Consider the following 25693-nt stretch of genomic DNA (forward strand, 5'->3'; position numbering starts at 1 on the left):
GAGTGAATTAGTACAAACTCTTTTCACAATTCAAACTTCAATTACTTATTTTCACCAAATTTGAATAAGCCCTCTTATTCAAAATTTCAAGATAGCAAATAGAAATAGGAGTTAAAATGCCAAGCCATCCTATCCATCATTACCTGGACTGTGGCCTTGGGAAGCCATGCAAAAGAGATGAATATCTTTTCCTTTATGTTAAAACCAGCAAAACACACCATCAGAAATGTAGTCAAAATTCGTATCAAAACTGCAATCCCCAGGGTGGCAACACAAAGGCCTGTAAGAAATACTCAATATTTAGACAAAATGAAATATGGGGGAGAAATCAAATTTCATAGTTATTGATTCAAAATGCTATCAAAAATACTAACAACAGTGGTAATCTAAATCTATTGAAAATTCAAAAGACAAAAATAGTTAGGCATATTTATCAAAATATCAGTACAGCAGCTGGCAAAAGGAGGTTTACAGTTGAAAGTACATGAAACACGGTTTATTTTTGATTATTTATCAATTATTGTTTTTTGTGTGGAGGGAGCATATACACTCTACTGTTATATGTAGCACTTAGAGCAGATGACTAACAAATGTGTTGGTTGGTAAGTATGTTGGGATATCTCTTAACAACACAGTTCACAAAAACTTCATACACTGTCATTAAACATTTCTCCTCTAAACACGGTTGGACTTTAGGTCACTTTGTGGTGAAGTATGGGACTCTGTTACATAAGATGGCAGATAATTTACCATGTTTTTTTACTGAGTTTATTGGGGTGACACTGGTTAACAAAATTATACAGGTTTCAGGTGCACAATTCATTAATATTTATTAATTATTGTATTATTTATTCGTATTATAATGGTAAACCTACTTTTGGTTCAATCATATTATTTGTTTAAAAGAAGGTATTTTCCTTAGAATAAAATGAGGTATTAATTAAATATACTTGAATTTCTACAAAGGAGATTTGATGCTTTATAGCAAAAAGCACACTTTCTTCCATGTGTTTCTTCAACAAAAATTTATTAAGTGATACCAGTGCATAAGAGGATTTGGACTAGGTACTAGGTACACAAAAATATGTAATGTACAGACTTTGCTTCTATGAACTTCAAAATCAGAGGAAGACAGAAACATAAACAACTAATTAATATACTATAAGGTAAGTGCAGTATAAACATATTGGTAAGAGAGCAAGAAGAAAGAAAGGTCAGTATTTCCATCAAAATGGTTAAGAAATCTTTACAGAGTTTAAAGACCAGAGGTGGTAGTCAAAATATTTACCAACCAGTACGGAAGCAAGCAGCCAATCAGAACACAGCTGGCTGAGCACTGACCAATCAAAACAGGCACTGCCGTTCTACTGCACTTTACCATACTGGTGTTTACACACTGACTGCCCATTAGCCTTGGTTCACATTTACAGAACTCCATTCAGTCCTTTAGAATCCTTTGTTAATAAAGGCGAGTTCACCCTGATTTGTAGAATAAGGGATTGTGACAAGGGCTGCCGCAGGCTACTGGATTTGAGAAAGGCACAGCCAAGGTGACTGGTAAATAATAGGGTGATTTTTTAAAAAAGTAACATTTGGGGACAACTGTAATTGAAAAACCAAAAAATAAAAGATAAAAATAAATAGATAAATAAATAAAAAAGTAACATTTGTTAAGTGTTTACTCTGTGCCACATTTTGTAGTAAGCCTTTAATGAATTACTTTACTTAATCTTGACAACCTGTGGGGTAATTTTTCTCATTTTAAGTTAAAAAAAATGAAATTCAGAAAGGATAAATAGCTGTCTCAAGTTCAAAATGCTATGACACCAGACAGACATTGCTGGGGGATCTATTGTGAATCTGCAATATGTTTTCTTTATAGAAAAGCTATGTGGCTCTTTGTTGAAGGGTATTTTTCCCAGGTTGGTAAATTTTCAAAAGCATTTGTTGTCTAAACTACACAATACAAGAGATGGTATCATTCCCAGGAGGGAACATTACAAGTTTCAGGAGAGGATGCTGAGAAAGTTTGACACACTGAGTTTGAAATTTTGTAGGACTTACACAAGGGGTGATGTCCAATTAGTAATGGGATACAGGGTGGGGGCAAAGCAGTTTCACAGTTGTGTGTGAAATACAGAGTTTATCCTTGTACTATTATTTATTAATTATTGTATTATATTCCCTATGGAGAACTGTATGCATACTTTTTTCCCATCCTGTATATTGATTTAGAGATAAAGATTTTGGAAGTATATAGTTCATAATCAATGACACTGAGTGTAGATGAACTCAGACATGTTATTTAGAGTAAGTAGCATAGAGGCTTTAGGAAAAACTTAGATGAAGAGCAGTATTTAAGCCAACATATGTGAGTGTAAAGGAGGACTCAAAGGCTCTGAAAAGTATAAAGATTCAGAATTCAATGTAAAAAGTATTTTAAAGATCTCTCAAATGCTGCTGAGAGCTCACATAAAATAAAGACTGATAGGTATTCAATGAGTTTAGCAATATAACCTCAGGCAGAGCAGGGTTGGTTTTGTCATAGGGCAGAAGCTGGACTGAAATATATTAAATAAAAGAATAAGAGTTAAAATAGAAAAAGGAGGTATGGTTACTTACCTCTTTGGAAAAGTTTGAAAAGAGGAGAGAGGTAGATTAGCATGTGAGGGGAGAAGTGAAATGGAGAAAGAATATTTTTTAATTGTGTTAAAGTCCACAAAGAATTTGCCATCTTAACACATTTTTAAGTGTACGGCTAAGTAGTATTAAGGTAAACATTCTAATTTTGTGCAACTAATCACTAGAACTTTTTCATCTTGCAAAACTGAAACTCTGTACCCATTAAACAAGACTTCTCCATTTCCCCCTCCCCCAAAACCCTGGCACCCACCATTTAATTTCTGTCTCTATGAATCTGACTATTCTGGGTACATCAGATAAGGGAAATCATAGTGTTTGTCTTTTTGTGACTGGCTTATTTCACTTAGTATTGTGTCCTCAAGGCTTATCCATGTTGCAGCATGTATTAGAATGGAAGGATATTATTTTAAGATAAGAGAGACTCTGTTTAAATTCTGAAGGGAGAAAACTGACAAGTATGCACATGACAAGTATATTTAAAGATGTATGGAAAGAATCTATGTGTGAGATCCAGAAGGCGGTAGCAGGAGCTGGGATCCCTAGGATGGACAGAGATGATTGTGATGAAAAAAAAAAAAAAAAGGAGGAAATATAGAGAACATATGTGCACATAAACTTTAAGTACAGTGCTATGAATCAAGAGAGTTTTAATATGATGGTTTTTAAATGCACAAGTAAATAAAACAATGAGTGAACAAACATATCTATTCCATGGGTACATATTATTGAATTGACTAGTTATCTTTAAAATTCTGGCCCTTGATCAGAACAAGACTAGATGAAAACTCTTATTCTTGCAAAAAAATACTTTAAGGCCTGTATTTTTTGATAGTAGTAAACAGTATTACTTTTCTTTACAAGGAACAATTTGAAAGATATAAAATTCCCTGTCTTAGACTGACAAACATTATTTTCTAACCAACTACTCTAGAAGACAGATCATTATTAAGTTTTTACATAATGTGACAGTGGGAACCATGGAACATATACCTGCTAAAGATATTTCAACTGAATATAAAAAGAGTTGATTTTAACCAAAGTACTACTTTGAAAATCTTACCTACAGTTTCTGGTCTGAGAGATGTGATAGATACCTCTGCCCCAATCAGTCCAAAGAGAAGGGGCTGAAAGATGTCCCAGGCAACTGAAATAATTTTTTCAACCTCTGCCTAAAAGAAACACATACACACATACATACACACACAGATCTTTATTATGTAAAGTTACCAGTTCTAAGTGTTATACTAATTTGAAGTGTGAGTCAATTTGAGCTGAGATAGACTTTATTTCTGTGATGTCTATAAATTAAGAGGTTAGCTTGATAGAACAAAAACTTGCATAAAGATATTTCTAACACAGTTATTATATGAGGTACTTTAGTGCTGGTTTGCAAATGGATCTTAATTATAGTCATACAATCTTAGAACTTCTATTTCTTTTTTTTAAATATATTTTATTGATTATATTGTTACAATAGTTTCAATTTTTTCCCCTTTGCTCTCCTCCACCCAGCACGCCCCTCCCCCAGCAATCCCCCCCCCAAGTCCATGCCCATCGGTCGTACATACAAGCTCTCCCACTTCACCCTTTCATATATCCTTCTTCTCTTTTTTAAAATAAATAAATAAATAAATAATTATTTTAACAAAAATAACAATTCCTCCCTCTCAGACTTAAGACCTTTTATAATCTTATAAAGGACAATGGGTGAAGGTCTTGAGCTCCTCTAGCTGCTTCAAGCTGAACATGGTCGTTGTCCTACCTACCCTTGGGTCCAGAAATCCCTAATAAGAGTGGGGGTGTGGAGGGGAGGGTGGCCTTCTCACATGGGGAAGGATCATGCAGACTCCAGGTCAGTTGGCTGTCCCCGGAAAATGGCGTGCTTGGTTTAACAGACTGGCATCCTTGTTGTATTCCGGGGGCAACAGAGGGGAACTTCTACTTCTGAATACATATTTGTGTGTATGTACATATTGTAATACTTAGTTTTATTTCATAGTTTAAAATGTTATGTTCGTTTTAATTTGACAGTATGATTTAGTGATCTTATAATATTAGTACATATATCCAGATATGTACCTCATTATTGCTGCATAGGAGTCTATGGTATGGAAGTACCATAGTTTATTCAATCATTTATTTATTGATGGGCCTTTAAGTTGTTTCTAATTTCATTTTATCTTTATAAAAATACTGTTTAAGCCCTGGCTGGTGTGGCTCAGTGGATGGAACATTGGCCTGCGAACCAAAGATTTGATTCTCAGTCAGGGCACATGCCTGGGTTGCTGGCCAGGTTCCCAGTTGGGGGCGAGTGAGAGACAACCACACATTGATGTTTCTCTCCCTCTCTTTCTCTCCCTTCTCCTCTCTTTAAAAATAAATGAAATCTCTAAAAAATATACTGTTTAACATAATTTCAAATTATGCACAAAAATAAAATTCAGGTATAGTAAAGTGCTGGTCCAGTTATTCATTTATTGCCCCTTGGCTTCTTTCACCATTGCTCTGCAGAAAATGGAGCCCGGCCCTTTAGATTTCTCCTTCGCTGGTTAGCACCATATTAAATCTTGTCAGTAGAGGGCGCAGAAGAGCTATTATCAGAGGAAGATGCTCCTTTTTCTAGTTTCGGTGGCTCCTCCAACAGGGTCTTACAGTACCAGCCTCCTGCAGCCTAGATGGCTTCTCCAGTGCCAGAATTCTACCCTGTGGCCCTTAGCTTCCCCCAGCCTACTCCTGGGGTGGTTTCCTAGCAAACTCCCTTGGGCAATATGCCTTCCCATGTACCCGAGACTTGGAGAGTAGACTTGCAACAAATTCTGCAGTCAGGGTAGCGGAGTGACTTCTCTGCCATCCAGTGAACCATAGTTCTTAATAAGGTCTGGATTCTCAGCTCTGGGGGCAGGAGTAGGTGGAGTAGGGTAATGGAAGGGTATGTTCTGTCTGAGCCCTAGTGGTTTATAGTGCTATTCTTGTATTCTTTAGGGGTCTCTTTACATCTTATAAGATAATATCTAGTTAATAATAAACTTTCCATATTTTAGTTACTGTGTGATTTCACTTTCCTGATAAGACCCTAAGTACTAACTGTGTAACACATAATGCAAGACCCTAGGAAAATACAGACACAATTGACTATAGTATAACTAAAATGTTTGTGGCAAAAAAGGGTTATAAACCAGGAGAAATATCTGTGTTAAGTATAATAGAATAAGGAGCAATATCCAGTCAACAAGAAAAAGACATAGACCTAATAGAAAAATGGACAGTGTATATGCACAGGTATCTCACAGGAGAAACAAGAAGAAACACAAGTGCCCCGCCCCCCAGGTGCCAAAAAAAGATGTGAAAACTCAGTAATCAGGGAAACAGAAATTAAAATGATATACCATCTTTTTTGGAGGGGGCAATCACATTGGAAAATACATTAAAAAGTTTTAGTACTGTAAAGTACTTGTAATATTTTTAAGGAAACTTTCTACTTGTCAGGAGAGCAAACTGATGATGCTTTTCCTGGGAGGCAATTTATCATTACCCTTTACAGTGTTAAAGAATTTAGATTTAACAGATTTTTTCAATCAACTAATAAGAATCTATATTTTTGGATGACATTCTTATACTTACAGTTACACATCTTTGAGGATCTGCACTTGGGAGATTATATAGTTTTTCTATTTTGTTTGTTTCATTATCTAATATTTTATTAAGGTAAATATTCTATTTTCTCTTGGCTTATAAATGTTGAAAGACAGAACAAATGTGAGGGAATTGGTTAGTTAATTTATATAGTAGTATTCCTATACCATGCAAAAAGTTGTGTTTTCTCATCATAAGGTATCAGGTAATGACTGAGGTTCAAATCCTGCTCCCTGGTAACTGTAAGCCACTTGCCACTCAGCACCTAATTTTTCCTATTTGTAAAACTAGAGGTTTGTATTACATAACATACAATATACTTTATCATTTAATGACAACGACTAGTTCTGTCAATGTTTTTTCTTGTGGCTTTTTCATAACTTCAAAACTAAAGTGAATTTGTTTGTAAAGAAAACAGACCAGCTAAATATGCTAAGTATAAAAGAAGATGAGCATAGAGCAATGTGTGGAGCTAAATATCTCTTCATGAGTTACATATCTTCTTTTTTTTTTTAGGTTTTCAAATTTTTATTTTCAGAAAATACATAGCTGGAAATCATTTTATTTATACTGTGGTAGATATATATTTGAAAACCTAAATTAGCCAACTGACTGCTGAATCTTTCATATTAACCTGTGTTTAATTTTCACATTACCAATAGTTTTTATGGTTTATATACTCACTGAACGATTTTCAAAATCATTTAAAATGACTGAAAGACAAAGGTCTCCAATGTCTATGAAATAAGTAAATGTATTATTAATAAGAATTAGAACATTTTCTTCAAGAAAAGTGACTTGTTCATGAATTGTCTATGCATCAACGTTGAGAAAATTCACTTGGAATTTCTGTTCCAATTTGCTGGCAAGTACCGTACTACTTAGAAGCCATTCACCAGTCTTAACTTTAAACTCACATTCTACATCTTAACCTCCTTGAGTTGGAAGCTTACCGTCTTAACACTGGGGTAGCAGCGCTTCCTTGAGGCTACTGATTAAGAGAGGGCACCAGTTCACTAACAGCTGTTCTAACCTTGAGCCAAGCAGGCCTGCAAATCAATCGCATCCCACTTACATGTTCATTCTGATTTGCATCAATAAAACCTGGATGAAAAGATCATTAAAAAAATCAACTAGAAATATTCTCCAAGTATTACAACCTTCCTTTGGCAGACCACCAGGGAGTTTGTATCTTTGATAGAACCCACGCAGTTTAAGTTCCTCTATGCAGTCCTTGCTTACTGCATTTTTATTTTTATTTTAGATAAAGAAAAAAGATATGATTACACCAAAAACATTTTTTAAAAGGCATCTGGAGAATTACAAATTAAGAAAACGCAATGAGAAATACGTGTTTCATTCCCTTATCCCGTACTCTTACAATTCTGCTTTCTTGGGAGAGAATTCAAGAGCTATAATACTTGAGAAGATTCTCATCTGTAGGTTTTAGGATTTTCTTATCTGCCATATTCACCACCCACCCAGGGGCAAGACCAAAGAAAATCTGCCTTGGATCCTTTCGAGTACTAAGCATTTTAAAGAGTTCATCTTTAATGATATCCGGTAAAATGTAACCATACTTCTTGGCAAGTTCAAGTCTTGCTTCGGGAAATTTAGCAGGATCCGCCAAGTAACCACGATTCTTTGCATCAGTGTAATATGGGACCAGGGCTTCAGGTGGAAGCATTCTTTTTGGAATGGGTTGTCCTCGCAGGAAGAATGGAACAGGTTTGCATAGAATTTCTAAACTTCTTGGATCATAGAAGGCTGTAGTAACAACACCACCATTTTTTTCAATTGCAGCAATGGCTAGTTCTGAAGCCAACTGTACTTCAATATTAACTTTTGCCCTAAAGGTGTCAGCCCCCTCTTCTACTAACTGGACACCATAATGCCTTTTAAGTGGCTGAATGGTCACACCTCTTCCGTTGACAAGCTGGGTTAAGTCAATTGGTTGAGTGGGATCAACTCGACCCAAATCAATAAGGTACTGCAGTCTGTTGAGACTCAAAGGCTGATACTGGCGTCTGAAGCTGTGTCCTTCAAATAAACCCGTATTTGGGAATTAGGATGTAAAATGGTGTCTGGCCCCCCTCGAAGCCCAGTCGGGGCCAGGTTCCCCTCTGCCGTTCTCCTTTGTGGCCTCTGCCACATTTTCTACCTCTTCTCCGACCTCTTCGTCGTCTCTCCAGTTTCCTCGAACCTGGATTCGGCTTTAAGTTGGCCAGACTCACACGGGGTAGGGCCCGGAGCAAGTCCAGAGCTCTGGCCCCACCTTTCCCACGGTACCGGCCATGGCCTGCACGGCCGGGAAACTACACGGGTGCCCTTGCCCCATATCTTCTTAAGCTGATTCTTTTCTTCTTAGAACATTTCAAGGTTCAGAAGATCCAAATTATATCAGGAAAAGAAAATCCCATGACTACTTAGGTCATCAGAAGCAGCACTGGATTGGAAAATAGTTGGAAAAAAATACATGAAAGAGCCTTTAAAAAGGTGAGTGCATTTGAATACAACAAATGGCAAGATTAATGATTATATGGAAAATCAAGCATAAAGGTATGAAATAATGTCATAAAACTACAGGTATAAACAAAATTTTATAAAATATTTTAGCTTTTCAAAATATAACACAATAATATTCCTATAGTACTGTTGAGTTGTGTTTCATTTCCATTTTCCCACATAATAATCACAACAATTCCTTAGATATTATTATTTACTTCATTTTATAGTTGAGAAAACTGAGTATTAGAGAAGGTAAGTGACTTTTTTGGGATTTACACCTAGAGAGTTAGTAGAATGGGGATTGGAATCCCAACCTCTATATTTTAAATTTCATGCTCTTTTTACTATGTTGTACTGCTCTGGAAGTAGTTATAAAAATAATATGGGTTATTATTTACTGAGTGCATTCTATGAGCAAGCACTTTGCTCTATGTAGATTATTGATTTCACTTAATCCTTCACTCTAGAAGTTGTTGCTATTATGTACTCCTCCTCCCTCACACACTTTAGAGATACAGAAACTGAGGACTGAGAAGTTAGATAACTTGTATGTGAAAATACAGCCACAAAAATTGTAGAGCTGAGATTAGCCCAAGCAGTCAGGGCTCTTAACTATGCTATACTACAGACTAAGGGAGAAAAGAAGTCCAAAATCTGGACTCATTGGACGGGTGTCTCCAGAAGTCGGAACTTTCTTGAGTACTAAAATACAAAAGATATGCACAGTGCCTGCCACATAATTGATTCAATGAAGATTCATTTTCTTTACTTTTCTTAGGGAACCATTTTGATAAACAGATGCTTCTCAATTTATGAACGGGATTATGTCCTGATAACCCATCAAAGTGAAAGATTCATTTACTACACCTAACCTACCGAACATCATAGCTTAGCCTACCCTGTCTTAAATGTGCTCAGGACATGTATGTTAGCCTACAGTTAAGCAATTAACTTTAATTTCTTTTCAGGAGTGATTGTCTTCCTCTCCTCACCAGAAGCAGGAGACACAGATGGGCATTTCATATATGTAGTAGGATATAAAAACATAACACACAATATCCAAAAAATGCTGTCAACAGTACATTATGGAGTATTGATTGTTTTACTCTCATGATCCTGTGGCTGATTGGGAGCGGAGGCTCTCTGCCACTGCCCAGCATCATAAGTATCTGGTATCATGAAACCATGAAAAGATCAAAATTCAAAAATCCAAGTAAAATTTCTACTGAATGTATATTGCTTCAGCATCATTGTAAAGTTGAAAAATTATTAAGTTGAACCACTATGATCAGGAACCCTCTGTAATCAAAAGGTGTGTTCTCATCCTGGCTCTGCCACTTGCTAGCTTTGTGACCTTGCGCAATCTGTCTAATATCTCTAAGCCTTCATGTCCTCATCTGGATAGTGGGTCAAATATATATTTATCAAGGTTTGCAAAAAATAAACGAGATAACATATGTAAGATGTTAAAGATATTTTTCAGAAAAAAAATGTATCGAGGAAAAGCCGTAAGAGTCTGCTAGATCTCACCACATAAAAATATAAGATATTTGTGTGTAAAAAATGAACACTATAAAAAGGCACGAAGTGCTAATATCATATATATGTGTGTATATGTGTCTGTATGTATCTTATAGATCAATAATCAATGAATTAAACTTTAGAAGAAAATGGACAAAAGAGATATCAAAGAAAATGAAAAAAATAAAGTAACTAAATATATGAAAAAGTATTCAGTTTTACTGCTAATCAAAGAAACAAATCAGATACCACTTTTCTGTTTTTTTAAAAAAATATGTTTTATTGATTATGCTGTTACAGTTGTCCCAATTTCTTTTCCCTCTGCTCCTCTCCACCCAGTGACCCCCCTCCTTCCAGTTGTCCCCCCTTTTTAGTCCATGTCCATTGGTTGTGCATATAGTTCTCCTCAACCTCTTCCTGTCTACTCCATTCCCTCCTACTATGCTTCTTAATTCCTGTACCATCTCCCTCCCTTTCCCCCCTTCCCCCTCCTGCTGACCTCCCCCCAGTATGTTCCCCATACCTATAATTCTTTTTCCACTCTCATTGCCTACTTAGTTTGCCTTTGTTTCGATTCCCTAGCTTCTGTTGTTGGTTGTTGTGATGCAGTTTTCATTTTAATGTTCATAGTTTAATCCTCCTTCTTCTAAACAAGTCCCTTCAACATTTCATATAATAGTGGTTTGGATCTGATGAACTCCTTCAGCTTTACTTTGTCCTGGAAGCACTTTCTCTGTCCTTCTATTTTGAATGACAGCTTCGCTGGATAGAGTAATCATGGCTGTAGGTTTTTGCTTTTCATTACTTTGAATATTTCTTGCCAGTCCCTTCTTGCCTGCAGGGTCTCCTCTGAGGAATCAGCTGATAGTCTAATTGGGACTCCTTTGTACATAATTCTTTTCTTCTCTCTTGCTGCTTTTAAGATTCTCTCTTTATCCTTAATTTTTGACATTTTGATTATAATGTGTCTTGAGGTGATTCTCCCTGGGTCCAGTTTATCTGGAACTCTCTGTGCTTCCTGGACCTGTAAGTCTATTTCCTCCCCCAAGTTAGGGAAGTTCTGCTTCACTATTTTTTCATATAACTTCTCAATTTCTAGTTCTTCTTCTTCACCTTCTGGCAAACCTATAATTCTAATGTTTGTTCGCTTATAGCTGTCCCAGAGGTTTCTGAGTCTCTCTTCATATTCCTATTTGTTTCCTCTTTCTGCACTGGTTGACTGTTCCTTCTCTATGTCCCGATTTGTTGATTTGATCTCTGATTTTTGTTTCCTCAGCACTTGACTAGTATGTGCTTTCATTCATTTCAGCAGGGCTAGCCTTCATTCCTTCCCTGTCGTGTTCAATATCCTTTGTTAATTCTGTAAGCTGCCTTATGACTATAGCTCTGAACTGAGCCTCAGAAAGTTTCTCTATTTGTTCATCGGTTAATTCCCATATTTGTTTTTTGATTAGCTGCATGATTGGTATCTCAATCATTATTCCTGTCATTCTGACCGTTTTTGTTTATCTTTCCTTCTTGGGCATGGCTGTCACACCTCCTACGCTATCTGGTGCAGCGCCCTGAGCACTCATCACAACCTGGCGACCCTTTTCAGCATACTGTGGCACTTTGTGTGGGGGGGCGGGGGTCCAAGATGGATTCCTGCTGTTACTCTCCACTGAGAGACCGGGAGCCTCTTCTTCCATCCCTACACCCTCTGGGTCTCACAGTCCGAGGCAATGGGGGTCTGCCTTCCCTGGCGTTTCTCACAGTCCCGCCGCTGTCCCTGCTGCTGCCATGGACAGCACAACCTGACCTCTCCACCCCAGTTTTGCCCCTCCTACCCACCTGGACGAGCACCACTGGTTTATAACTTTATACATTAGACTTCCATGTAGTTTTGTTTTCTGGAACTTCTGGTTATTTCTGGTTCTGCAGTAGTTGTAGTCCTTCTTAGTTGTGGAGAGAGACAGAGCATGTCAGTCTAAGCCTCCATCTTGGCCAGAAGTCCCACATACCACCTCTTACCTATCATTATGGTACAGCCTTTTAAAAGGTAGACTGATACTCTCAAAATGATAGTCAATGATATTGTAATAACTATGTATGTTGCCAGGTGGGTACTGGAAATACTGGGGGGAACACTTTGTAAAGTATTTATAGGATAGTCTAACCACTATGCTGTACATCTGAAAGTAATGCAAAATAATATTGAAGGTAAACTGTAATTGAAAAATAAAGTTAAAAAAGTATCAATGTGAATCCTCTTTCACAGAGCAATCCTATTTCTAGAAATTCATCCTGTAGATAAACTCAAAGATATGCTATACTTTGTTGATTTTAAGATACACATTTTATTACATTTAAACAGTCCTATAATTAGGATGCCATGTCATAGTTTAATTGGCAACATTCTTTTTCTTTCTTCTTAGACTTGATAGTGCCCTAGGGTTTATGAAATACGGCATATATAAGGATATTTCATTGAAGCACCTTTTATTTAGCAGAAAACAGGAAACAGTATAAATGTGTGTGAGTAGGAAGGAGTCTGATATAATGCAGTATACTATAGCCATAAAATGCAATACTCTGCAGTCCTTACAAAGAATAAGGAAGGCATCAGGGAAATATGACTATGATATATTTTAAGTAAAGACATCAAGTTATAGATTGGTAGATAAGTGGAAAAAAGAATGTGTATGTGTGTGAATTTGGGCATAGATTTGTTTACACATAGAAATAGCTTTCATGATAAAAATTTTATTAATCCGATGTCAAGAAAGCACCTGGAAGAAAAATCAATCTAATCAGAAAAGTAGTTATGAGAAGGACTTAAAATGAAACTCACTTTTTCGCTGGTCCATCCCAGGCCTGCTAGAAAAGCCATGACCAATGTGCACAGTCCTCCTGAACCAGGGAAACCAAAGTACGCACTGCTGAACACCGCTAGCACAGAGAGCCCCAAAACAAGGAAGGCTCTCTTCCATGCAAGTTTGCCCTTGAGGAGAAAGAAAGTTTAATTAGCTCAATTATTTCATATAATGGATTTTTAATTGCTGATGTTCCCATCTTCAAGACTTAGTTGAAAATAGAAATGTCTGTGTCTGTACACATAAATGCATGACACAACATTTACTTTCCTTAGCAAAAGAAGAGATAGGACATGTACAAATATGGTTTCCTCTTTCAGGAATAAGAGTCTGCTTTCTCTGCAGTTATCAATGCAGAATTTTACAGGGTTGAATGGAATAGTAGAAAAAAGCGCAAGGGCTTTGAAGCCAGACAGGCCAGGGTTAAAATTCTAGCTCTTTTACATCATTGGCAAATGTGTTTTTCCATTCCTAAGCCTCTTCAAACTTTATTTCCTCCTTCCTGAAAGCTGTTACATCCTGGGCTTTTTGTAAAGGATAAAGACATGATACCTGTTATTATTAGGCTCTGTTTACTCTTTAATGTTATGTGCTTTGGGTTTTTCTTTCTAAATCTTTAAATACCAAGAAGCATTAAGAGGCTATAGACTGAATAGTTTTTTTGTTGTTGAGTTTTATTTTTATTTATTTATTTGTTGTCGATTTTTAATGTCTTAAGAAATGTGTACCTCTTTCCCTTTATTTCTTCCAGTTCAGCCTTTAAAATTTCTTGATAACTTTAGAAGGCAGGCATGCCTTTAAGAATGCTTGACTTGAAGGCAAGCAGGATCTGAAGGTAAAATAACTGAGTTCACTTCCAGGTTCACTGCATTCTAGCTATGTGACATTGTTCAAGTCACTTCTCCCTAAGTTTTGATTTCCTTATCAGTAAAATAGTTCTCTCATCATGGGTTACTGTGTGGGTTCTACTGGATCAGTGCTTCCCAGTAGAATGGCCAGTGGTGATGGAAATTTCTATATCTACACTGTCTATGGAAATGCTCTATACCTGCTATAGCCACATGTAGCTAGTGGCTGCCATGTTGAACAGTGGCACTATATTGAACTTACCATATCACTTTATACACATTTTTCTCTTTTTTTGTTGTGTAATTAGAAAGATCCTGTCATTTTCTTTTATGCATTCAGAAAGCTTTTATAATATTTTTTACAATTGTCTTTTATAAGACATTTTTACTTTGAGTTTTATGGAACACAATGGAAATTCAAATCATACTGATAATGGAAATACTAATTTTCTTCAAGTTCTACTTAAGTTTCTAATCCCATTCAAAATGCTCTGAAATCTTCAAAATGCCAGTTCTTATGGAAAAAAGATTTTTATGTTAAGAAAGCATTGTGAACAGTAAAGAACTTTAATCTCCTTGGTTAGAAATATTGGACTATATTGGACTATATTGTAATAAAATGTTAATGTCTATCTATTCGATAGTATTAAAATCTAATGTTTTTGATACAAAAAAGGCTCAAACAGCTATTTTATATCTTTATTTAGTTGAGTATTATGAATGATAAATAAAAATAAGTAGAAATAATAAAGTAAAAATAAATTAATTAAAAAAATTAAAAACGTACATATGCTACCATTTTAGAATTGATGTTATCTGTTTTACAGTGAACTTTGAAATGTACAGAATACAAACTAGAGAAAAACTTTTAGGACAGCATTAAAATCTCATACATTTAGTACTCTTCATAAACCGCATAGACAGCACTGTTAGATATGCAGCTTGAAAATGGGGGGCCATTTTCTAAGTTACGTCCCTCATGTTGGCTTTGAAGGAAGTGCTCTAGAATGTTTTTTCAGTGACAGTTCAGAGCATGGCTTTCCCACAGATTATTTCTTTTACCTGGTCACTGCTTGGAAAGTACTGAATGAAAAATCCAAGAAGAGATCCAGCTGCCACACCAATTACCACCTCCAAAACTCCTCTGAAGACATTAAAAACTGTGGAGCCTTATAAATGTATAAAACAGAAACATTTTAGACAGAACTTGAAATCCATAAACAGACTTGACTTTAAACATTAGCATAAAGCATCAAATTACATCGAAGGAAGGGTTTATAGATATTTCCTGATCTCTACATTCTTAAATATATGACTTAAAATGCCTAATATACCTATGTTATAAGAAGGGAGATAAATTTCAAAATAAATGTAAGTTATGACTTGTGTACTTTTTTTGGTATGTCTACTTCCATAAAAATTTACTAAAGAACCCAAGAAAACATGAAAGGTAAAATTTGTTCTGTTATATGATAGGCTGGGTATGTAGACAGATCTACCTTTTAAATTGCCATTTTTAATAACAAATGTATAATATACATTGATTTTCAGTAGCTATGATATGTATATAGTAATTTAAGAATCTAGCAATTAAAATCAAGATTCTTTTCTTACTACAATGAGTGTAGGGGTAAGTCCCTCAACTGTTTATTCTAAAAGTAAATCTGAAAAAAAAATTTTTTTGAACAATCACAGGTATGTAACGTATAGCATAGGGACTATAGTCCATATTGTATAACTATGTATGGAGCCAGGTGGGTACTTGAATTAATAGGAAGATCATTTTGTATATTTATCATTGACTAATCACTACACCTGAAACTAATATAAAGTAACATTGAATGTCAACTGTAATTTTTAAAAAATTAAAAAAATTTTTGAAATTGCTCTTAGAGGTCTAGCTTCTTTGAAATATAATAATATAGAGAGGTAACAAGAACCTGTATTTTCTACCCCAGCATAAAAGATTTAGAACACTTTAATGAAAAAAAATCTTTGTTAGCACATTGTGCAGGAAATTATATTAAAATTACTCAACACATAAAGCCTTTTTTTCATACTATTCTAAGAATAAATGTACTAACAAATTATTGTGGTTTCTTGTTATTGTGGTGAAGGGTACAGACTATGCCACCCCAAAATATGCTTCTTTGGCATAAGGATTATTTTGAGCTTGAGAATTGAGAAGAAACAGACACACAGAAAGTTCCCCGCACTCCCTCTGTTTGTTTAAAACCTGGCTACAAATCTGTAAAGGTGTCCCTTTTCTCTCTCTACCAGGAAGACCAGAAGTTAACCACTGAAGCAACCAGGGACCCTCACAGGCTCAGAGATGGTACCAGAGGAATCTACATAACAATTTTTGCTAAGACCAGCCCTTGTCTATCATTAGTTTTCTTATATATTTGTCTCTCCATAATTTGCTGACCTAAAAGCTCAAAGTCCTTATCCTTTGTCTGGCAATTCTCTACAAAATTATTGTTCTTTGCTAAGACACCACATAAACTCAAATTCTAACCACTCCTTTCAGTTACTCATCACTGAGTACTCCCATTTGAATGTAGCACAACACACATGCTAATAAACTGTTAATCTGTCTTTGGTCAATCTAATTTACAGGGCCCCAGCCAAGGAACCTAAAATGGGTAGAGGTAAACCAGTTTTTCTTCCCCTACAGTTTCAATCATCTCTCTTATTTAAAAATATAATACCTTTGTAGTAATTTTATTTAGTTCAAACAACACTCTGTTAGACAAAGTATGACTGTCAAAAGTATGTGATAATAACATATATCTTGACCTATTACAGTGAATAGTTTACTATAAATGTGTAGAAAGTACTGATTACTTTCACTCTCTTGTATAATAAGGCTTTTTTGTTTGTTTGTTTGTTTAAGACTTCTTGGGCTCCATCTCCGAAATTCTGATTCAGTAAGTCTGGCAGGGCTTGGAATTCACTTTTTAAAGAGGCTCCAGATAGTTCCCATAAAAAAGGTCTAAGGACCACACATAGGGGAACAGACAGAGGGAATGTAATCTTGTCAACAAGGACATTTTTAAAGCTATCCATAGCCTTTGCTCCCACCCCCCGATTATGAATATCCAAGCAAACTCTGCTCACTGCCCTCCCTGCCCCTGCTCTTCCCCATCCCACATGATTTTAATGCAAACTCTGTTGCCCTTGTTAAAGAGAAAACCATAGGACCACAATGGTGCCACTTGTGCTAAAGCCCATGATAACAAACCTAGACTTAATCCCTGATTTAAGTGCAGTTTCAACGTCTCTTAGAAATATAATCTTATTCAACCAGTCTTGAATTTCCTGGTCAACATCAAGGAGGTACCCTGTCATGTGAGCCTCTCTGCCACCCCCCCCCCACCTTTATAAAGAAGAGGCAATCTGCATAATATAACTCCTTGTCTTCCCTCCCCCTCAAAATAAAAAAGACAGTTTGGTCTAAAAATAATTCTTTCTTTTCTTTTGTTAATGGCTGCCTTGCCTTACCCTTCTTGCCATAACAATCTCCCATTTTTTACCACCCTTAAAGTGCCCTTCTACTTGCTAAGGGGATGCTGCCCAATTCATGAACCACTTAATAAAGCCAATTAGATCTTCAAATTTCCTTGGTTATTTTTTTTAACACTCTATAGCCTTGCTTTCAATTCCTGAAGGTTTGGGTTTAATTCGTCTAAGCTGGGGCCCATATATATGTATTTTTTAACCCCCCACCCCAGGCAATTCTAGTGTCGACAGAAAAGGGGCCATATACTAAACCTGAAAAACTCATGGGAGGCCTGCCCGGTGGGCTTTGCAAACTCGGAGACTGAAAGTAACCACAAAGGATGGTCTGAATAATAAAGATCTCACCTAGTATAGGAAACTAACGAACAAAACAAACAAACGAGCAAAATAGAGCCAGGGACATGTAAACAGGGAACAGACTGACAGTGACCAAAGGGAAAGGAGAAGGGATTAAAGGGGGAAAGAAGGGGAAGGGTCTAGTCAAGGAAGGAGTGTGAATGACCCATGGACATGGACAACTGAATGGGGATGGACTGTGGGAGATGGGGGAGGTGGGTGGAGCAGGGGAAAGCAAAGGGGGAAAATGGAACAACTGTAATAGAAAAACAATAAAAAATCAATTTAAGAAAAGGAAAAAGAAATTTAATGAAAAAAAAATCCTAACTAAAAGTGGATCACTGTGGGTACTCTCATCCTCAGCCTGTAGCTTCCTTGACGGAGGTCAGTCAGTCTTTACCTTGATGAACATGTCTGTTGTCTTTTTGCATCTAGATAACATACCTTTGAAATTCCAGAGTAATCTCCTTCTCCAGATTCCTCAGAGCACAACCTCCCACCAGATCACAAACCCTTCACTGTTACCTTGTTCTCTGCACACCATCTCTGTGTGTGTTAAATGTTAACTATCCTGTATCCACCAATGTAAAAGAAGCATGTGTCTCTCTATTTTACTCTTTATCCAAACTCAGAGATTTTGCCTCTGCTTTCTCCTGCATTCCTAATTTATCACCAATGAATTCATGTAACCTCCCCACGTTACAGTTCCTCCTTTGATTCCAATGCATAAGTAAGCTGTAAAATTGCTATTCTCCAGAGCATTTTCTCAATTCGTTCAATTTTGCTTCCCAGACATTGTTGTCAGTTTGGCTCATATAAAAGCATAAAAATTCTCTGAAGGTTTGGGTATTTCTTACCTCGACACTAGTGTGCATCTGAGGCTGAGAACCATTGTTTTAAAGGTGTAGACCAGGAAAGCAGCAATAACAAGTTTGGATAGGGACAGTAGAGTGAAAATAGAGACAACAGCATAAATTTGATTTAATAGGTAATAGGGAATCCTCATTGGTTCTTGAACAAGAAAGTAAGATTATGAAAGCCATGTTTTGATAAGATTAATTTACTAGTAAGACATGGTAGGGACTAGATATAAGGCAATTAAGGTGATAGGAAGAGGTAAGATTCTAGGTAATCAGTATAAATCATATATAACCATAAATGTTTAGGATAACTACAGAGAACTGTAGAATACATACTTCCTAGGGTGTGTTCCTCCTTTATTACTGCTTAAAACAAAATACATCCATATCAGACAATTATTAAGTATTAATAAGATACTCATTAAATTCATTGTTGCTATTACCGATAACATGTTAAAAATGAGAGAACAGAAATTGTTCCTTCCACTCAGACTCTTCTCTGTCATTTTTCCTCCTTGAAAAACCTACTTAATCCTTGTGTGAAGTCTCCAGATTAAACTTTCCTAGATGGCTCCATGCGGAAGCTGTTCTTCTTTGAACTTTGCTACTTTGCATCCCCGCTTCTTTCACTTCCCATAGTACTTGAGCAGTCTGTGTCTAGATGATGAAGGGAGTAAAGGTAGGAAGCTACTTGTTCCCACTTAGGAAGGGAACTAACTCTTGAGTTGCTTTCTCTATTTTAATTTGCCTTAATCAATCATCAAGCAAATATGGCACACTTATTTCACCATAATCTGTCTCTAGAGCTCAAGAGAATGGCACACTGTGCACTGACCAGTTTACCTGTGGCAAAGGCCATGCCCAAGCACGTGTTGAAGCCAGTGATGGCCAGAATGTCATCGAAGCTGCCAGCGGCCATGAGTAGGGTTGGGATACCTTTTTCGACACCATAGCCTCCTCCCTGCAAAAGGAGCATGGAAGGGACCACAACAGCTGGAGAGACAGCACCTACAACAAAACTAAGCATATAGCACTTTAAATATTTATGATACTATCTTACTCATCATCATCACTGAAATTACATTAACCTCTACTTTAGAGGATACACTTTAGATAGTCTTTCAAATGGCAGTGATGCATCAAACCAGAAACACGTACACACATACAAATTCTATGGAACACTTTTTTTTTTCTTTTTTTACACTGTGGCCATGAACAACCTGCACTGAAAGCACTTTGGTTGCTTAAATATATATGTATATATTTATGGGTGGTCTAAAACAGGGGTCCCTTGGGCTGTGGATCGGTACTGGTCCATGGCCTGTTAGGAACTGGGCTGCATGGCAGGAGGTGAGCGGTGGGCGAGTGAGCTAAGTTTCGCCTCATTACCTCCTGAGCTCCGCCACTCGTGCCTTGCCCCCTGTCTGTGGAAAGGTTGTCTTCCATAAAACTCGTCTCCAGTGCCAAAAAGGTTGGGGACTGCGGATCTAGGAGACCTAATGAGGGAAGGCCCCAGGAATCTGACTTAAAAAAAAAAATTCATGGCATAAGTTTTAAAAAACACGGCCATGGATTTTTGGATTGGGAACCAGTGATTCCTCTATCAGGAATCTTCTATTAGGGCTTGGTGTGTAAAATAAGACAACAGGTTAGCAGAGGAAGGCCATACTGACAGTGACAGTGATACAAAGAATAGCAGCAGTAGTAACAGCAGAAGCATTTTATAGTGCTTACCATGTGCCAAGCACCATTTTAAGCACTTTATATATAGTAAATAATTTAATCCTCGTAACAACCTTGTGAGGTAGCTACAATCATCATGTTCGTTTTGCAAATGAGGACACCGAGACACAGAGAGATTATTAGGTACCTTGCCAAAGATCACATACTGGAAAGTCCCAGAGCCAGGACTTGAGTTCAGTCAGTTTAGCTCCAGAGTCTTAACCACGAGAAGTGATAACTAACTTCTTGCCTCCTTATTAGCACTACATTTCTACTAAGCAATTTATATTTATTTTCCTCTCCTGGCCCTTAGCCATTGGAAAGAACTGACGGTGGAAGGAAGAGACTGCAGAATCACCTAATCACAATAGTCTGGCGACACAAGGAGGAAAACAGTGCCAGGTGTTGATCACTGCTGATGTATTTATTATCCTTTGTGTAGACCTGGAGGTGAGATCCAGTGGGTCTCTAACCAGCATGGAATCAGGTGTAGGTAAAAAGTATATTACTTCCTCAATAATGTAAATTATCATAACCTCTGTAAAAGTACCTACAATGATGAATTCTATATTTTGAAGTTATAGTATTTACATGTTGGAATATTAATAGTTCTAATACTATGCTGGAATACCCATATTGTATTTCCTGATGTCCTTAAGAAAATGCTATTGTGCATTCTCTTGTATAGAATCAGAGAAAGTCCTAAATGCCCATGAATCTTTTCATACAACAAGGAAAAATCATTACCCCAGTATAAATGCCCATTGCCATGGTAACCCCATTAGGAAGTGGGCAAGGAGAGCAGATGTGCACGCCTCCACAAGACAAGGACCCATGGATAATCGTACACAAACACCCTTCAACTTCTTCAGGGCCTGAAATATAAAAATAGACATATGAAATTAATCCTCTAAAGATACACAGAGAAAATGTCATTAAATGCCTTTTCTTCAGTATGTCTGGATCATCATGAAGTTCCCAGGTAATGAGTTTTATTTCACAAACATTTCAGCGTTCTAAGTGGTCTAGAGAAAACTTATTTAGTCCTTATAGCAACCCTATAATGCAGGTAATATTATTGCCACCATTTTTAGAAGTTCTCATCTGAAAAGGTACAAGTTAAAGTCATTTGCCCAAGATCATGAAACTGGTGAGTGGTAGAGCTAGGTTTGAACCCAGGCTGGTTTAACCTTCTCAGTGTTAGCTTCATGTATAATTTGTGGCCTCAGAGTGAACCCAGGTTAAAGACCTTCATCCCCCCAAATAGTCATTCCAATATTCAAAAACATACACTACTAAAATCACTTTAGAAAAGCATACTTGAGACTCATTCTATATCCTAGGCAGTTTCCTAAGCCAGTATAGTCAGTCCTGAACACCCGTATAGGGCTTTGTGTTTCAAAAATATGATGTCTGTCTCAAGATCATTATTTATAACTATGGCCTATATTTTTGATAGAGAAATGCAGAGCCTTTATTTTTTGGTGCTGTCCCCAAACAGACAGTAACTTTACCTTCCTCCATAAAAGAATATGGGGACGTGTTTTGGGGATAGTCCCGCATGAAATAAATTCTGTTGTCTTATTGAGAATGCCATGCAAATTGTCCATATCCATTTTCTTAAGCTGTGATTCTAATACTTTTGCCCTGGCTGGTTTAGCTCAGTGGATTGAGCGTCGGCCTGCGAGCTAAGTGTCGCTGGTTCGATCTTCCAGTCAGGGCACATCAGAGAAGGAAAACTCTGACTCCAAAAAACCTCCGCTGCCTTGCGGCATACCTCTTCTGGGGAAAGGCTAAGGGAGTAAACCCCGACAGAAAATCCGGAGCCGGAGTCCCTAAGGCGGTTTGACGTTGTAGTCAACACCGGCAACTCCTGCGGCGCACCTGAAGCCAAGCTGTATCGACTCCGTCTTTCCCTTGGACCCTTCAGCTGCGAAGAGAGGGGGGGTCTGCTGCATGGGCAACAGCAGACCCTCCATATCACCCTGCCCAGGCTCTGTAGCTTCAGCTCCACTGGAGAGGACACTCCAGCGTCATCGCAAGATGTCGATTCAACACGGGAGGAGACAGATGCCGTGTCACTCCCGAGTCGGACTGCACAGCCATTCTCGGCGGTGCAGATAGACACTTAAGAAGCTACACCATCGTCTCTCGAGACGGACGGCTGCCGACGACGACGATTCTAATACTTGCAGCATTGAAGGAACAAAATTCATAGTCAATAGTTAGAATTTTACAACTTCAGTACCTTTGAATCCAGCCCAAGGCCAGCACGAACCAATATAATAGACAGGGCTAAGCTTCTCAAGGAAGAAGACCACTTGTGCTTGATCTGTACATTCTCACTGATGACAGGGATATTTCTTATGAGAAACCCAGCAAGCAGCATGCCTAGAATGGAGAAGTCAAACAACTCTTTAGTTTTCAAATATAGAACACCCGCTTTGGCACTTTAGATGTGAAAGAGACTAGTCTATAACCTCAGGGACTACTTCCTTTATGCTTAGTCCTTAGATAAAATTACATTAAACTTTAATTTAAAAATTAATACGTAAAGGAGCTAACAAAAGACTTTAATATGCAAATAAAATGACACATTAAAATAATTATTAGAATAACTGAAACTCAGAGAAATAGGATGAGTATTGGAAAGTGTGATCAAATTCTAAATATAAAATGTTTTAATAAAATGTCCAATTCAGTCATCTCTAGGTGTGCAAACAGCAAACAGCTCCCGAAATTATTTGCTACATCAGATTACCTGAAATATCAATAAATACCTATATGGGGCTCTATTTTACCTTCAAACAAGAGAACTCAATTAAAAAAACCCAACTTTTTTTTTTTACAAAGACTTAGAAGTGCCTCCTTTTATTCAATCATTCAACACATGCCAATGCCTTCAATATCTGAGACACTGTGGTAGGTATGTGAGGTAATAATGAACAAAGACTTGGCATGGCACCTCAACAGAGCTTTTGGACTGTAGGGGAGCAAGACAAATGGACAGTCTCAATGTTATGAAACCATAAGTATATGCTGAGACAGGAGGGTGAGGCACAGGAGTCGAATGAAGGGGAAGGGGGAAGCAGACTGTGTTGGGGGAGTTGAGTAGTTTATGGAAGACACAGAGGTTTCTCCCAAGGTACGAAGAGAAAAATGTGACATAATCTGGAATTCACAAGTAGTTGAGTGTGACTGAGGAAGCTGAGCTGTTGTGAGAAAATTCTGCCCTTATTGATATCACACATTCGTACTAAGGGAAAGATTGCTCCATCAGGCACTGTGAGGCTTCTGCCCTCCATTCTTCTCCAGCAGTGCCCTCTTCTCACTATGTCCTTAGAAGCGGCATGTGTTAAATGACTGAACACATTCACTAAAGTTGAGGTGGTCTTTACTTAAGCTATGAGAATAGAGACAAATTACAAGCACAGCTTTTTGTGACTTGGTTCAGATACCTCCAGGCAAGAAAGCTGAATTCACTTCCAGGCATCTCTCATCACTGCCATTTAATCTAGAAGAAAGTCTCAAATGTTTAAATTCTGCAGTCATGGTCTTTCTGGAATTTTTGAAAGTATGAACTAGCCTGTAATAGCTCTTTTAAAAAATTAGTGATAAGAATAATATGTACTCATGTTAAAATCAAAGCATTACAGACAGAAATAACAAGTATATGCCCAATCCTACCTGTAACTTTCCATTTTCATTCCCCAAAAGTTTCCACTGCAAAGCATTTCTATGCCCTTTTAGAATGTTCCTTTACCTACTTCAGCACACCAGTGTGTTTGTGTACATGCATGTGTACTCTGTGTTGGACTCAAATAGGAGCACCTTTTTATACCACTGTGCAATTTAGGATTTTTTCCACTTAGGCATATATTTTGAACATATTCCCAATGAAACATATCTATATTTGCCTTAGTCTTTTTAACAGTCATAATAGTATCTCATTGTTTGAAAATATCATAATTTGGGGGCCAATTCATAGACCAGCTCATACATCAAGTACGTATTAAGTATCCTCTACATGCCAGACTCTTACGATATCCTGGTAACACGGAGGTGAGCTAGACCCCTGTTTCTATGGAGCTTATGTACTTGCAGATTTGTGCAAGTATATCCACAAGATAATTTATAGCAGTGGAAATGTTAGGCTCTAGGGTACAGGTATGTATATCATTTTCATAGATATCAATGAATTACCAGCCAAAAATGCTGCGCTAACCTTATATTTCATTAATATGTTAATAGTTTCTTACTGAAAATGTGCATCCACATTGGCCTTAGATAGATTATAACATATAAGTACATGAAATCCAATGGAATAATAATCTTACAAGAACTCAAAAATATGTTAAGAGTTTGTTTAGGAGTTTGTTGGGGGATAAGGGAACACTTGATTCTCCAAATGAATGTGAAAACAATTTCCTTGGGATAGTGTTTCTTTTGCCAGTGGTCTGGGTTGATGTGGCAAACTGATTGTGATTTGGCAGGTGTCCCTTCTTGCCTCCAAGCCCATGGGAGCCTCTCTCTCTCAGCTGTGGAGGAAAGAACACCTTCTTTGAAAAGGTGTATTCTTTTTCTCTTAATTTGTATTATGAAAATTTTTAAAAAGTGTAAAAATTATCAACAAAGGTCCAATTTTATTTAAACACTCCCATGTTATCTTTGAAGCAAGTTCTTCTTATTATTATTATTTTAAGTATATTTTATTGATTATGTTGTTACAGTAGTCCCAATTTTTTTCCCCCTTTGCTCCCCTCTGCCCACTATCCCCCTTCCCTCCAGCAATCCACCCCCCTTAGTTTATGTTCATGGGTCGTGCATATAAGTTCTTTGGCTTCACCCTTCCCTATGTTATTCTTAACTTCCCCTGTCTATTTTGTACCAACTAATTATGCTTCTTAATCCCTGCACCATTTCCCCATTTCTCCCCCTTCCCTCTCCCAGCTGATAATCCTCCAAATGGTCCCCATACCTATGATTATGTTCCTATTCTTGTTTGCTTAGTTGGATTTTGTTTTTATTTTTTAGATTCAGTTGTTGATAGTTGTGAGTTTATTGTCATTTTAATGTTCATAGTTTTGATCTTTTTTTCCCTAAATAAGTCTCTTTAACAATTCATATAATAATGGCTTGATGATGATGAACTCCTTTGCCTTTACCTTGTCTGGGAAGCACTTTATCTGCCCTTCCATTCTAAATGATAGCTGTGCTGAATAGAATAATCTTGGTTGTACCTCCTTGC

General features: G+C 37.2%; 1 protein-coding gene and 1 pseudogene across 1 annotated transcript in view; both read right to left on the minus strand.

Annotated features, from left to right (window-relative positions):
* Window positions 1–25693, minus strand: part of SLC9B2 (solute carrier family 9 member B2) — a 49522-nt gene that overhangs the window by 3255 nt on the left and 20574 nt on the right. Inside the window, exons 5-11 of the mRNA XM_090266363.1 lie at window positions 22694–22836; window positions 21193–21320; window positions 19567–19742; window positions 15068–15174; window positions 13136–13285; window positions 3704–3812; window positions 144–280 (exon numbers count right to left, since the gene is read on the minus strand). Of these exons, the coding sequence (XP_090122489.1) occupies window positions 144–280; window positions 3704–3812; window positions 13136–13285; window positions 15068–15174; window positions 19567–19742; window positions 21193–21320; window positions 22694–22836 (950 nt within the window). The remainder of the gene's footprint in view (window positions 1–143; window positions 281–3703; window positions 3813–13135; window positions 13286–15067; window positions 15175–19566; window positions 19743–21192; window positions 21321–22693; window positions 22837–25693) is intronic.
* On the minus strand, window positions 7489–9667 carry LOC150019378 (large ribosomal subunit protein uL15m pseudogene; annotated as a pseudogene).

The sequence above is a fragment of the Furipterus horrens genome, unplaced genomic scaffold (genome assembly GCF_987537825.1).
Source record: "Furipterus horrens unplaced genomic scaffold, mFurHor1.1.pri manual_scaffold_2, whole genome shotgun sequence".
In the NCBI taxonomy this organism is placed as follows: domain Eukaryota; kingdom Metazoa; phylum Chordata; class Mammalia; order Chiroptera; family Furipteridae; genus Furipterus; species Furipterus horrens.